At 45.4% G+C, this 15,765-nt stretch overlaps 3 protein-coding genes across 3 annotated transcripts; 2 read left to right on the top strand and 1 right to left on the bottom strand.

The window, feature by feature from the left end:
• Positions 1 to 54: 54 nt before the first annotated feature.
• Positions 55 to 1,631, bottom strand: BDV38DRAFT_286761 (MATE family efflux transporter; the record flags this gene model as incomplete). The annotated part of the gene is made up of 2 exons (XM_032060744.1): positions 55 to 956; positions 1,016 to 1,631. The coding sequence occupies 2 exons, from the start codon at positions 1,629 to 1,631 to the stop codon at positions 55 to 57; spliced, it is 1,518 nt and encodes a 505-aa protein (XP_031909493.1).
• Positions 1,632 to 3,451: 1,820 nt separating this feature from the next.
• Positions 3,452 to 5,457, top strand: BDV38DRAFT_286760 (putative MFS transporter; the record flags this gene model as incomplete). Its single annotated transcript, XM_032060743.1, has 7 exons — positions 3,452 to 3,657; positions 3,710 to 4,023; positions 4,080 to 4,169; positions 4,243 to 4,851; positions 4,927 to 5,001; positions 5,090 to 5,217; positions 5,284 to 5,457. 7 exons carry the CDS (start codon positions 3,452 to 3,454, stop codon positions 5,455 to 5,457), a joined length of 1,596 nt encoding a protein of 531 aa, XP_031909492.1.
• A 796-nt stretch (positions 5,458 to 6,253) lies between these two features.
• BDV38DRAFT_258031 (uncharacterized protein) lies at positions 6,254 to 6,980 on the top strand. The gene is made up of 3 exons (XM_032055679.1): positions 6,254 to 6,339; positions 6,407 to 6,481; positions 6,541 to 6,980. Exons 1-3 carry the CDS (start codon positions 6,331 to 6,333, stop codon positions 6,691 to 6,693), a joined length of 237 nt encoding a protein of 78 aa, XP_031909491.1. The 5' UTR covers positions 6,254 to 6,330; the 3' UTR covers positions 6,694 to 6,980.
• The last annotated feature ends 8,785 nt before the right edge of the window (positions 6,981 to 15,765 follow it).

Genomic DNA, 15,765 nt, shown 5'->3' with positions numbered 1-15,765 from the left:
TACTTCCTATCTCCATACAGTCAACTGCCGAATTGCCGTACTCCTTACTCTACATTACATTCCATCCTCCAATCGCTCATGCACATCCATACGAGAAAACGCCTTATCCACTTCCATACTCCAATTGCTGAGAGCTACGATCATCCACTCTAACGCCCCCACCAGATACAAGGCAATACATTGTCCCACCCACAGGCCCTTGAGGCCCCAGCCATGGAACGCCAGCCAAATGCCGAGCGGCAGCGCACCACAGTAATAGCTAACCAGATTGACCATCGCTCCGACATGCTGTCGCCCCATACCACGGAGACTGCCCCCGCAACTGCCATTCAAGCCATCTGCAATCTGGAATAGTGCAACATAGGGCAGCACCTCGGCGGTTAGGCGCACAACTCGCTCGTCCGAGTTGAAGATCTTCGCAAACTCATGCCGCGTACCCATTAGCACAGCCAGTACTACCCCACCGAGGAGAATGCTGAGCCAGGCGGCCGTATTCGCTGCTTTGGCTGCTCCCGGTGCGTTCCGAGAGCCCAGGAGGTTGCCCACTCGTGCCGACGTGGCGACGCCCACTCCAAACGGGATCGTGTTGAGTACTTGATCAGCGGTCATGATAACGCTTTGTGCAGCCAATGCGATGGTTCCTAACCGGCCTGCTGCTAGGGCTACAATCTCGAATGCCCACCATTCCGTGCCGACATGGATGATACCGAGGAAGGCTAGACGGGCAAAAGTACCCAGGTTCTGGAGCGCCTCTCGCGACCATCCGCCCCAGCATTCGGACCCGGCAATGAACCGGGAATAGAGAACTAACAAGATGAAAGACAACCAATATGAAATGCCAGTAGCAAACGGCGCTCCAAATAAGCCCATCTCAAATGTGTAACAGCATAGGTAGTTGAGAAGGGCATTAAAGGGAGATGTAAGCATTAGCACATATGTCCCTGGACGCATGATGCCTGGAAAGCAGCAAAGTTAGTGTTTGGGCTCAGAGGCGACACAGCAAGCCGAGTCTCACCTTGAGCTTGCAAATACTTCTTCATCAATTCGAAATAAATATACCCCAGACCACCCGGGATCAAACAGGTTAAGAATCGCGCACTATCTCTAGATAGTTGTGGGTCTTGACCCAGAAGCAGAAAGACTGGCTCTGAGCATGCCCAAAGGATAGCAACGGGGATGTAGAAAAGACTTAGAACAAAGAACCCCCTCTGCAGTAAGATACCAAGGTCGTGCTTGTTTGAGCTACCCGTGAACGTTGACGAGGCCAACGTGTCAAGTGCTGTTGTACCACCCAAAGCGATCATCCACGCTGTGATCATAGCAAACATCAAGGAGAAGGCAGCCGTGGCCAGGTTTTCGGGCGAAGAGCGTCCGACTATCAATACGGACACGGTTTGCAAGCTGTTCTGGAGTGTATACGCCAGAATAACGGGAATAGAGCCCTTGAACAAAATCCAGAGTTCGGCGAGATGCTGTCTCCAGCCCTCGTCCTCAGAACTATGGCTGTCATAGCGATCTGGATCTTCAGGACTGTCGAGATCCGCTGGCTTGGGGAGGAGAGAGGTATATTCAGTTGGCTCTTCGTCGAGATTAGGCGTGTCGCCATGGCGAGGAGAATGTTGACGATACATCTCTACAGACAGAGGAAGTGGTGGACTGGTTAAACAGTACTGATACAAGAGAGCCTCTATATTTGAAGTGAAGCGAGTCACGACCCTATATTTACTTGCTGCATAGACACCTTGCAGGCTGCTGAAACTATTGACTATATTCGGTAAGTACAAAGTACAACAAGTGGATCTGAAGTAATAATAAAAGCCTCATACAAAGTACAAAAAAAAGTTATATAAATTATTTCTATAATAATACATCGAAATTAACACATATACCTCAGTCGTTATCTTGACTTGAGTCTTGACCCATACTACTTAGACTGGCCTCAGAGATTCATCCCAATTGCCGAGATCATGATAAAGGGTGGTCAAAAGTGCCGAGACACCATTCTATGTGGTAACTCATCCCTTATCAGTCATGATACAAGTAATGAGTCGGTGGAACGTCCCACTTCCCTGCAGACATTCTTCGTTCATAAAGTTTTCTCCAAAAAAGTTCCCGATTAGGAAAGGATCGTACGCCCTTACTTTGGACTGTTTCTTATCGCTACCCCACGTTCCGTCCGAGGCATTATCAGACCTAATAATCATGGGTAATTATAGGACCAATTGACTATAGGTAGATTCCCCGCTTATACTGCCTATAGTATAGAGAATAATGATACTTTCAGCAGGAAATGCACCGTATACTCCGCATCGCTTTGATATTAGGGCCTCAGCGCGAAAAGATTCCGATCTCGCATATTCCGTATCACATGTCAACTAAAAGAGCTGAACTGAAAGCTCTCAAATTGATAGTATGACTTTTCTAAATATCAAAGACCACTAGACAGCGTGCTTGTACTGCCTCTTGTGCCTCCAAGAATATTAGCTCGAAAACTGTATTACGGTTTTGTTCATTCCTCTGTTTAGGCTGTTTTATATTAGGGTTATTTTGTTGAGATAGCGGCTTTTAATGCACCTTGACCAATTGCATGCATCCTCTAAAGGGACTAGATTGGCGGGTTATGGGTCAGCAAATGATGATAGCGAGGTAGTAAATATTCTAACACCAGCATATCCAACCATTATACATCAATGATAATGTGCGAGTAGAATAGGCATTGCCAATAGAAAACAGCAGACTAAAGATCTAAGAGCCGGTGAGAAGACCAATCCAAATAGCCAAGGCCTCAGGACGAGCAGCAGAGCCTACGAGCACAGTAGCAGCCCGTATTTATTCACATGCTTGATTGACTCAAACAATGACCATCTAGTTGGACGTCAATACTGCTTTTTAAGGGTCCCGCTAAGACAATTAGCCTTACCACCGCTACAACCGATTCATTTATAGTCGACTGAATTCTCAATCGCTTTGCTAATTATCTTAGACGAGTCAAGCGTTGTTGGGCACCACCGTGATCGGCTCGAACGGTGACCCACCTGGACAGGGCTTAACTATTTTGCTGATGAGTTTACCCGGGTTAAGCAGAGTATAACTTTGTTTCATATGAAGACGGCAGTAGAAGCGGAGTGAGACATATAAAAGAAACCATTGGTAGCTGTCAAACTGCGGTATCTATTGGTAGTTACAGTGTATGCTAAGCATTCCCTCGGGACATGTCGTCTTCCTAAACCCTAATTCATGGCCGGAGAGATAAGGGATGCTTCTGATATGTCTCAGGAGCCTGATTCGATGGCTTATATATCAACGTCCTCTAATCCCTGTTCTTATGCAGGCACCGTATGTTGAACATCAAAGGACCGAGCTTTTGATAACTGTTTGTACACCCAATTTATATATATACTCTGATTGAACATGCCCCAAACTCCCAGTCATCATACTAGACTCCATAATCATGGACGAAGAAAAGAAAACGGACGTTTTCCCCGGCCACATGGATGCTGACATAGTTCACGATAACGAGAAACGTCCCCCATTCCCTTCTGAGAGTGTCGAGCGAGATGGCGTCAAAATCCATCCCCCGCCCACCTCGGATCCCCTGGATCCCTTAAACTGGTCTAGGGTTCAGAAGCACTCCATTCTGGGAATTGTCATGCTGAAGTATGATGCCCCTGCCTTCCTAGTCTAGCAAAAGAGTACTAACTCAAGCCAGATATTTCCTTTTCACTTACATCACTACCACGACCGTCCCCTCGTTCCCTGAAATCCAGTCCCAGTTCAATATCAACTACTCACAGGTCAACTGGACCGTGGCTATCCCCGCTCTGGGTTTGTCCGTGGGCCCGTTGTTTTGGTCTTCATTGAGCGATATCTATGGGCGTCGCATCATTTTCATTATAGGGACAACCATCTCTTTGGTGGCTACTATTGGTGCAGCGGTGGCCGAAACCTATGGAGGGTATATGACGGCTCGATTCTTTCAAGGGTTCGGTGTCAGTCCGGGGTCAACCGTGGGCATGGCTGTGGGTATGTGTGCCTTACACTCTTAATTTTGTATATTGGCAAGTTGCTGATGAAGACAGTCAATGATATTTTCTTTGACTATGAACGCGGACAGAAACTAGGATTATGGGTTCTGGCCCTCGACTCAGGACTTCTTCTTGGCCCTACATGTACGCTGCTCTCCAAACGTCCCATAATATCAAGTAGCAAACCTTATCTGAAATCTAACAATATGCTCTTCAGTCGGCGGGTTCCTCAATCTCTTGAGCGCAGCATGGATCAATTGGTTCAATGCCATCCTCTTCGCCGTCCTACTCCTCCTCGAACTCTTCTTCATGCCCGAGACCCTCTACCCACGCACCCGCATGCTCCACCAACTGCCTAAAAACCTCTCTCCATACTCCACAGACATCGAACAGCCCCAAGAGAAGTTCGAAGCAACAGTACAAACTACAGAGACAAATGCGATACCTCGAACAAAAGCCCTCAAATTCTTCAACCTCCGTCCCATCCCCGGTTTGCGCCATCCAAAGCCTTGGGATGCCGCTCTGCGGTTCCTTCTTACCTTTCAGTTCCCTGCTGTCGTTCTCGCCGTCCTCGGATACTCATTTATTTGGTATTGGTGGGTGTTATCAGTGATAACGATGGTACCAGCCGCGTATGCAGCGTATTCGCCGTTGATCCAGGGCCTGTTATTTCTGGGATTATTTATCGGGACGCTAGTGTCGGAGGTATGCTGCTCGGGGAGGCTCAGTGATTATATTGTCAAGCGATTAGCTAGGAAGAACGGGGGGATGCGACTACCCGAGATGAGGCTATGGTTAGCCTATCCTGCCATTTTAATCACCGCAGGTGAGTCTACTTTCCTTCACATCTCCCAAAGAACCCATAGGCAAGGTGGAGTGGTATCGCTAAGGTTACCAAAAGTCGGATTAATAGTCTGGGGCATCAGCATCGACAAAAGCTACCACTGGATGATCGGCCAAATAGCATTCTTCCTATGTGAGTTTTCATAACCTCATAACCCTTCACTCCTCCCCCTCCCCCCCTTTCCGTCTCTCAGTAACTGATACCATGGGATACAACACAGTCTCAGCAGGAATCCAAATCGGCAACACCGTAACAAGCAGCTATATAATCGACAGCTACCCACTCCAATCCACCAGCGTCGTCATCTTCTACGCTGTATTCCTCAACCTGAGTGCTTTTATCAACCCTGTACCTATCCCCATATTTCACCCCCACACCTATATACCCGTGATATAGAACTCTAACAAGATATAGTTCTTCATCGCCACTTGGCACACCTCTTCTGGCTGGACGTGGACATTCACAACACAAGCCCTAATTGTGCTTATAGCTGGAACGGGCGTGTTCGCTGCGTTACAGCGGTATGGGGCGGTTCTGAGATCCAAGGCAAAGGTGCCGGGATGGGTAAATCCGGAGTTTGATTCTTGATTCAACTCTTTCTCCTTTGGGGGATATGGGTGTGGGGGGAGATTTAGGGACTTGTTTTCTTTGTATATATTTTGTTATGGGGAATGTCTGGTTAGATGATAAAGGTAGTACTAGTATGGAAGGTTTGGATATGTATGGTTCATGAAATTATGAAAATATGAAGACGTCTTATCATATTGTTAACTTTCACCGTACTGGTATTGTCTCGTTGGATGAATTTCCCCTAGGAATGTCATTGCGAACCATGGGTTCCGTGAACTTTGAGGAGCCCGCCCCGTTTCTATAGTACAGTAACGTCCCGCTGAGTAAGCTGTATATCGATTGTAGAATTCTAAAGTTGGGGGCAGGAAATGGTAACTGGGACATGGTTTAAATTTAATACGTGTAGAATATAGTATAATACAGGGTTGTTGGTTGTTTATAAATTGTATAGAGAAACACAAGGTGGGCTACTAGCGTTCAGTACCGCGAAGAGACAGAATTTATATATACGAACCATCCATACTACGAGTATATTGTTTAATCCGAGATAATTTCGATAACAGTAATGTAAAAGTACGATACACACGAATCTCAAATAGTATAAGAATACCCAACTAGTAATTAAGTAATAGTGAACGTTGTGGTGGAAATGTAGTAAATTAAAAGATAATTTACGGGGAGCATATATCGGTATAGTAGGTATAGTATCAGTATCAACGGTTCCGGTCTAGACCTCATCCAGCCAAACGTGAAGAGGCAAAAGGGCAGAAAAAAAAGGAAAAGAAAAAAAAACTTCTCCGCCCCCCACAATTTCATCCCGTCCAAAAACAAAAAATTCCCCTTTTCTTGTCAACAGCCACTTCAGCGTTATTATCATAAATAGTAGTCATCATGGGTAACGTACGGGCTCTCAATATATGTCTATTCTTTTTTCCCTCGGGAGAAGCGACTGATGGTGTGTCACTAGGGAGCCAAAGCCGCCTCTAAGCGTGAGCGCAATGCCAAAGATGCCAAGGGTTCTGCGAAGTCGCAGCTCAAAGTGGTATGTTATATCTTGAATAATGTTTAACTGTAGTTGATTGTCATGCTCACAGAATACAGAACGAAGCTGCCAAGGATATCATCTGCAGTACTTGCAGACAGACTTTCCTCAAGACTACCCGTGGTCCGGCCCTGACTGAGCATGCTGCCAATAAGCATAGCAAGACGCTTCAGGAATGTTTCCCCAACTTTGTGGATGCTCCTAAGAAATAAATAGGAGATTTTCCCACCGGGGTTGATGATGTTCTAGTGCTTATGTGGGGATGATGTGCTTTCTTTCGGTTGCGGTGTTTTGGCTTTCTTTTCGGTGTTTACAGCGGAGGCAATGATGTAGCATGAGTTATACCATATGGTATTAAATCGGAGCATGACAGCGTGTGCTTTTATCTTGTTCATGTTGAAAGAGATTAGAGAAGCCCCCTTGATGTAGGTAAGTTAATGGTGCCATCCAAGTCTTCAAGTTAGATGTATGATGACTTTAAATTCCACATAGATGTGATCATTGCCATATATTAGGGCGTAAAAGGACACATTCCCTGAATCATCGGAACTATCAACTTTTATATGGAAATGTAGATATCTTAATATTTCGAATAGCTTCACTTCAAAAGCCGTATTACACCAGTAACCTGCTCGGTCGTGAGGCCCGCTCGCTCGAGGTCAGCACCCTTGTCAAGCAGCAGCTTGACCACACCCTCGTGTCCGTTTTCAACTGCACATCTTAGTGGTGTCCAGCCATCATGATCTTTGGATTCTAAGTTAGAACCCTTCTCGAGCAGCAGCTTGACTATACCTTCATGTCCCTCAAGAGCAGCATAGTTCAGTGGTGTCCAGCCACTCCTGTCCCTGGGGTCTATATTACAGCCTTGCTCAAGGAGCAGCTTGACCACGCCCTCGTGTCCTTTCTCAGCCGCACATCTTAATGGCGTCCAACCATCCCTATCTTTAGATTCTATATTAGAACCTTTCTCGAGCAGCAGCTTCGCTATATTCTCATATCCATGGAGTGCAGCAACTGTTAACGGTGTCCAACCATCGTTAGTTTGAGATTCTATATCAGCACCTTTCTCGAGCAGCAGCTTCGCTATATTCTCATATCCATGGAGTGCAGCAACTGTTAACGGTGTCCAACCATCGTTAGTTTGAGATTCTATATCAGCACCTTTCTCGAGTAGTAGCCTGATCATACTCTCATGTCCATCATAAACAGCACTTATCAGCGGTGCGCAGCCATCTTCGTTTTTAGACTCTATATTAGCACCATTTTCGAGAAGTAGCCTGACCATACTCTCATGTCTATTCAAAGTAGCCGATCCTAGTGCTGTATCACCATCTTCATCTTTATAATTTAAATCAACACGCTTTTCAAGCAGTAGCCTAGCCACATCCTCGTGTCCATTGCCAGCAGCATATATCAGGGGTGTCCGGCCATAAAAATCTTTGGCTTCTATATCAGCACCCTTCTCAAGCAGCAGCCCGACTATATCTGCATGCCCATGGTAAGCAGCAACGCTCAGTGGTGTGTCACTGCCAGTGTATTTGCACTCTAGGTCAGTGCCCCTCTCAAGCAGTAGATGAACAGATTTCGCATCTCCAACTTGTGCAGCTAGTAATAGCTGTTCCTGGTCATATTTCGTGCCTTTGAACTTCGGATCAGAACCTTTCTCAAGTAACAGCTTGACCACACCATCATGTTCCCCATCAGCAGCCCATCTTAGTGGTGTCCAGCGGGCCCAAAAATAAGTCGTTCGAGCTTCTATATCGGAACCTTTTTCAAGCAGCAACTGCACTACACTCTCATGTCCATGGGTAGCAGCAGATACTAGTGGTGTAGCACCGTCTTTGGATCTGCACTCTAGGTCAGCGCCCGTTTCGAGTAGTGCCTCCACCGCTGATTTGCACCCTTTCGCCGAGTACCACCGCAGTGCTGAGCTCCCTGAGAACCTAATGTTGTGTTTGTAAAGAGGGCTTGTTTGTTGGATAGCATATATTCGAGGACTTGTCAACAAAATAGAAAGAATGTCCTTCTCACTCTCCAGGTTCTCGATGATTAGAAGTAGTAATTCGTCTGGAAGATCGAGTAGAGGCATCGTAATTAAAAGAGATGTTCTGATAACAGAGGAGTTTTCGGCTTGCTTAAGTGAAACTCTCCGCTGCAGTAGTTGAGTCGAGCTCTTGATGATGATCGAAAGAACGAAGGTTATTCAGCGTCGCAAGGTTAGGTAAATGGGAGGAGGAGGAGGGGGAAATGTCAGTCAGTCTTAATGGTTTTACCATAATTGGCATCACGTGGTAACCAATCGTGTTCGCTTGGGTGTTTATTTGAGAAAGTTACAAAGCATCATGAGCTGAACACCTGTTCGTCCTCAGTCAGCTAGCCACAATGTCTTTATGCAACTCGGCAATTGACTTGGCAATGGATAGTTTGGAACATGCCGATCGATCCACTTGGCTCGGGAACTTAATCGAACCGCAGTGAGGGAGGGTTGAGAAATACACGAGAAAAAAAAGAGAAAAGAAACGAGATGGCAACCACGCCGAGGATCATTGACCTGCAGGGCAGGTTTTTGAGGTTAGGCGCCACTTGCAAAACCTGGTCTCTGGCTATGGTGCCTACCATGGTGCTCTTTAACTCTTCTAGCCCACCAACATATTAGCCCTCAACTTGGGTTCAAACTTCAATGAGCAAGTGAATTTTGAAAAGAGGAAAGCGAACGAGAGATCGACAGACAGTGGCGACTTCGGAAATACAATACCGTGTACTAATAGACTAAGAAGTCCCCATACTCACTAGCCTATCACGAGTCATTTCAGTGATCCATCATAATCGAGCCGGGGCCCATAGACCACAGCCCATTGCATGAATATACGAGTGAGACTCTTTATGTAGGTTTAAGGTTTATTTGCCTTTTGCTGGCCCATGTTACTGGGAAGGCTGGGGTACGTGGACTGCACAGTTTCTACGAACATGCTTTCTGTCCAAAAGCCCTCATTGGATTTTCAAACTACGCTAATACGAGGACTATGCAGGCGGGTACAGATTTAACTGACTGGTCAGCTCGCTTAGCTAGTTCAGTTCTAGATCCGTCGAAATCTGCCCACTTAACGCGGGCAGGACACATCGAGACCACTAGGAAGAGATCTCTAATTGTACCTTCATTTCTCAAGACTCTTGCCGAAGCACACGCCGAATTGCAAACATAATATACTAAGCCAAACCAAATAGCATGACCTTTGTTCTGGAAGATCATGTAGATCTATAAATGTCTTGCTCTCCTCCCCCGATTAGCCTAATATTTCCGCCTAGCGGACTCCGACTACCTCCTAGAATGGCTTTTTGGAAGAATTATACTACATCTAGACTTCATAAGTTTCCGAACAGTTCGACACTTACTCGACCTCGCCGACTCTACACAGAGAGATCAAAAATGTTGTTTCACGATAACACGGCATTAATACCAGCTATCGTGATGATCAACGATATTATATACATATGTCAGGTTCTATAAGAGTAGCTCTTAAGCACTTTATTTAACGAGGAACAGCCTGATACATCCCGAAGGCCTGTACATTGTGTTTCTCGCATTCAAGAGGTACTACTTTATTGTGGGTTTGCTAGTTATTGCGGCCCTGTGAGGTATCTGGATACTACTGTATCAGCTAAATACTCTGTTCAGATCGGCTTTGGGACTCCAACAAAATCTCTGATTCTAGCAGCGAGACTTGTTCTAGAAGAAGCTCTCTATTATCGGAATAAGTTAAAGGCAAACTTCATCCTTGTAGATGTGGAGTGTTCGGAGATGGTACTAGCAATTAAAGATTATGTCCAAAACGTAGCTGACCAAAACTGGACCATACATCCGATAAGGTGAGCAGAGCCACTCCTGCCCCTGAAGACAGTGATGAATATATAAACGGATCTCGAAACCTGCAGGTCGTGTTCTCGAGCGGTTCACCACTTAATCCTTTCACGCGGCAGCTTTTTCCCGGATTTGACCAATATTCCAATCAGAAACGCATATGAAATAGCTGGAATGGGAGGATAGGTTATGATGATTCCGGCTATTTCAGAGTTCATGGAAGCAGGTACAAAGCTTTAACTCTGTCTGTATTTCCTGCTGAATGTCAGTCAGTGATATATTGGTATGCCTGTGCCAGGGAGAACAGTGAAACTCTCTAACGGCGATAATGAAGAAATCCTAGTCAATCCCCAAATATCTGTATAAAGTAAGAGTGTCCAGTTTCTTTCTCTCTCTATATAGCCGTTAACTTGTACCGATTATAGGTATATTTATGACAAAGCAGCTGTATATACTGTATTTGGCAAATAAAAAATTTATAGAACTGGTGACTATACTCACTGTATTAGGAATGATTAACCTTTTCGATAGCAGAGTCTCCTACAACTACACATATCTCCACAGTAGTTGACCTGCACTCCTTAGAGATAATTTAATAATACATATTTAGGGACTTGGTTTCATAAATATACGATATCTATTTGGAGTTCGAGTATCGTCTAATAGATCTTCCTTACATTTCCGAAGGCTATATTACCACAATCCCGGATACCGAGGCTGGTAGATTGGTGATAGTATTTATTTAACTGTACAAGTAGAAAATGGGTTAGAAGAATTACAACATAGAACTTTTCGACGTATACGCCAGGCCCTTGCCGCAGTTGATGTTGATCTAGTCGCATACAGACTATCCCCTTTTGCGGGTTCTCCAGGATGAAGAACAAGTGCCTCGAACAGCCTCTGGCAAAACGTTGAAAAGGACTCTCTTCAGAAGTACGCCGGAAACAAAAATTTAGATGACTGTTTGTGCTCGAGTATTTAATTTGGGTTTATATAACAGCATTTAGTATGGCTATGTGGAGATAAGAGCGAAATATTTTTTTGGAGAGTATGCTTGTACTCATTGCAGGGGGATTGGCTCTACTTAGGCATGATGTAGATATAATAAGTGCTATACTAATCGACGCTCTTACAATGAACTGCGGATAATCTATATCAAATGAGGATGGCGTCAGATTGTAGGTTTCCCTAACACCGAACCCGTTTAGCGGTTGTCTCGTGGATGTAAGGCAAGAAAGACACCGTTGAAGCTGCGCAATAGCTTTCTTTAGTCCTGGCTGGTTCCCTTTGGTTCATCATCTCGGAACATGCCTACGTCCTCTCCTACCCAATCGGCCATTTCTCTGAATTCAACCCGAGATTGAACGTCCCCTTCCTGCATTACTCCTTATTTGGCTCATATTCGAACAACCTCACCTTCTTCTTGTCACAGAACAGAATTCCTGGCGATTATTATCTGGCTTAGTTGGAACTTGCAGCTCCTTTTCCCCCTACTTAACCGATCTGTCATTTCCTTGATTTCAGACGAACCTCAGTACGGTAAAGGCAAGATGTGGCTTTCTTATCGAGGATGGGTAAAGCTTCTGCCACCTTTGGTGACGGAGGTCATGCCCCCTCCTATGCCTTAGCTGGCTGCTGCTCATGTATGTAGTAAGGGCAACCCCTTACCACATCAATATTATCTTAAACAAGTTTACAGTAGACTCTGCTTAGTAGATAGTTCCACACAATCGGCCTTTCGTATAGCCATCTCAGAGCCCAAGTCTTTTTAGTGCCAAGATGCAATTTTCCTGGTCATGATCTCCAGGTAAATACAAGCTCCTCTCAAAATACATTCCACAGAAAGTCTAAATTTAAAGTTAAGATAGCCCCGATCTGAAGGGTGGACACTGGAACACCGTTGTTGGAAATCGTTGCCACTGGGGCAAAAAGAGTGGAATACACATTGACGGAGTACCGATTTTCTTACTTATCCAAAACCTTATCACTTCGAGCTGCTTAGTTCGTTCAGGAGTTCGCCTACTCGGATAGACGCAAGCCGAGATTTCGTACATATCTACTTGATATCGACAGTTTGACATCCCCCTTGCATGATCGCAAACGCCACCTCACAACCTGCGAACCAAGTGTGAACCTATTCAGGTTTAGCTTCAAGGGTCCTGCGATGTTCACGTTCATTAAGGATCGAGGTTTTCCAAGATATATCCACATAGGGGTGACACTATTGATTTTCAGATCGCGTTGAAACAAAGTGTATCGGTGGCAACTAACGCCTACATTTCTTGGTTAATGTCCGCGATACATACCCGTCCTTGCATAGAGTTTCGATATTGCAATCGATTGAAGAAGCACTCCTTTTCACTGAGGGTCTTTGAGAGTGTCCTTGCATAGTAAAACTTTAGTTCCTGAACCCTGAGTAGGCATTCGGGCCCTTGCGCTTCTTGATAGCTGTCATCAGTTTTAGTTGAGGGTGATCAAGGGGCTGGGACATGTCAACTTTTCGAGCTCGGGTTCGTCTTTTGCGAGGTAGCCGAGGTGGTCAATTATGAGATCACAATATGCCGTGACAGTTTGTATCACCGGTTCCCCCTGCAGTATGTACTCCGTACATATGCACGGTTTGGCGAACCGTTGAAAGACCGAATATTCCCAACTGGTCTAGACTGTCCCCAAATGGAGTATTTGATCATCGATTCTGAAACTCTGGGGCCGGCTTTTGGTCTACCCCCTCTCTAATTTACGCTTCCCAGAAAGGTTACTGCTAATTTTACCTATGCTGCTCCACTATTCTCTGGCAGACAGGCTCTTCCGGTCCGTCGGCTGCTAACCCTCTCTCTCTCTGAATGTACGGTCTTCCTTGGTTGCGCTTATTGGCACTCCCCTCCTGTCATAACCCATAGAGCTCATTTGGGCTGATGATGTAGGGGCGGGCGGATAGAGGAAAGGAGAAAGAGGATGTTTTTTACGATCGCAGCAACCTCGGCCGCTTCGAGATTGGGTGGCTAGCGCAGATGGCACGGACCTCAGGTCTATCATTGCTAAACTGGAACGTACTCCGAGGGCCTGCGCCGGGCAAGTAAAAGATCAACGGGTGTTGTCAACGGGCTTGGCTGGATTCGAAGAGAAATGTTGGTGATATAGAGTTACTCGAGTCAGACATCACCTCTTGAGGTCCTTTGTCAGGGCAGTAGCGGTCTACGATATGTATAACCGTTGACAAGGTTGTCTACCGGGAGATTATGATGCGTTCAAGTCGTAGAGCAGTTACCCTAAGGAGGAACATCGGGTTTATTATAGTATCCGTTGTGGACCCCGGACCGGCTTTGAGAACCTCTTGTCGTTAATGTCATATTTTACATTTATGCCCTCGGCACAAAAGGGTCTCCATAGGGCTTGGATTGGTTTAATTGCAGGACTTGTTCGGCTTGAATGACTTGTTGCCTTCTCGCTCTTTATTACGAATTGCATATCAGGATTTGGAGTTGGGGGTTTCTAAATCCTTTGGAGGCAATTGCGATCAACGAGTGTTATTTTACTGTCTAATGGTTTAGCTCGACGTCGAAATTCATTGCTTTGATATCTGTATCCGTTCGTACAGCCTGAATTATTGGCATCAATTAATTGAGGCTTTATGGGGGGTGGCGGGTGGGCTGGGGTGTACTTCGTACGTATCATGCAACCGTCGATTTAATTAGCTAAGCCCTAGTGCTCCTTATGGATACTCATACTATCAGCCATGTGCACGTAAGAGAAACGCCCATAATTCCAGTTCCACACTCTCGCTCTAGCGGTTCGCGCTAGGACCTTGTTGCTTTGCTTTTTCGCATCTTAGGGGAAAAGTCCCTCGCACGGATTCAGATATTAATTAGCGCTAATGGTCAAAATTTCAATCAGTGGGATGTCGTAGGGTAATTGGCGGATTCTCCAAAAACATTAATACAGATAATAACGGCCAGCGCTGGAACTCTCAGTTGCTCATGACCTGAAGCCGTTTGACAGAATATCCTCAAAGGAGTTCATCTGGCACTGCCGTTCATCCCGTCTTTGTGTACTTAGTATAGAAACTGGAGCTGGAAGCGCGACGTCAACCCATTGACAGTTGGATCCATGGGGGGGGGGGGGGACCCGCACCTCCGTTGAAGCAACGGACTGTGCCAACTCAGCGTCAAGCTTTTGCATTCGGCCTCCTCATCGCACGTGCGATGAGAGTCACGGCATCGTGACTCCGGTCAGTCTTAATTTCGCTTGCTTCCGCGGGACCATTAGGTTAGCTTGTCAGGTTTGAACGGTTCCCCGTTGCGGTTATGTCTCCAGTAGTTTATTCTGGGTAGCTGCCCTTTGTTTGTGTTGGTAATATTGTAATTTTTCATCTGCACTTATTTATGAGGGTTGAGACCAGAAAATTAGTTATACTTGGGTCGGGTTTTAAATATGTCTTAATATATGGGACTTTTGTCTTTGCTTTTTCTGTTTTTTAGGTTGGAGTAGTTCATCAAGCGGTCAAGGAAGGAGTAAACCATGGAAATGGATTATACAACCCGCTTGCTGGCTACTAGTAAGACATCATGCATATAAGATCGATGATTCAGATGAATCTACACATGCAGCTTCTCCATCTTTTGACACCCATGTTAATATCGTGGAAAATTCTTCGGGTTCCTGGAGTGTTCCGCCCGGTAGCGAACCATGGGAACCGGCCAAGGTTACCCAGTGGTGCGGACACCCGTCATGCATTACTAGTGGCCAGTATACTCAGGGGTAAAAACTGGTCATCGAAGGGAAGGGGGCTTGTGTTCGCAGATTCTGACACCCACTGCAGTTATCCCACGGGTGAACTGGTTGATATTTCGATCCGCATATGCAAGAGAGATAATTTCCCTAGAGGTCATATGTATTCTTGGGACGGAGGAAATAGTCAGTCAATACTCCGGCGATAGTTCACTAATAATCCTCCGTCACAGTCATGATGGCCTGAGGAATGGACCAAAGACAGTTGCCGATCCAGGCCTAGACTTGGTTCCGGTGGCTCCCCCTGGCGTGGTTGGCCTTCCGTAACCGTATTAGCCAGCTTTCGTCAGTTTCATAACGATCGCATGGAACCTTTTTTTTTTTTTTTTTTTTTTGAATGAGTATTTATCGATATTAATATCATGGGTTATTATTATCATCACTTTTGGGTTGTTAACATTGAAATTGCTTAGATAGATAGATATGTTCATAGAACATATCTATCTCCTACCTTCGTATATTTAATATCCTAAGAATTAATATTTCCCAAATAGTCGAAAGGAGACCACGCCCAGTTTGCCCGTCGTTCGGGTTTCTCTTGCCTCTGTAATTCATGGTTTGGTATTTTTTATTTTTACTTTCATGTTTATTTTCCGCCTGTTCTCCTTAAAAAAAAAAAAAAAGAGGACTCCACATA

Source organism: Aspergillus pseudotamarii (assembly GCF_009193445.1).
Source record: "Aspergillus pseudotamarii strain CBS 117625 unplaced genomic scaffold BDV38scaffold_66, whole genome shotgun sequence".
NCBI lineage: Eukaryota > Fungi > Ascomycota > Eurotiomycetes > Eurotiales > Aspergillaceae > Aspergillus > Aspergillus pseudotamarii.
The sequence above is the reverse complement of the archived record's forward strand: the minus strand, read 5'-3'. Positions and strand labels throughout refer to the sequence as shown.

What these genes read in the sequence shown, in the direction of transcription:
- BDV38DRAFT_258031 (XM_032055679.1), top strand. An exon ending in CGAAGTCGCAGCTCAAAGTG is followed by an intron (nt 6,482 to 6,540) that starts GTATGTTATATC and finishes CACAGAATACAG; the next exon opens with AACGAAGCTGCCAAGGATAT.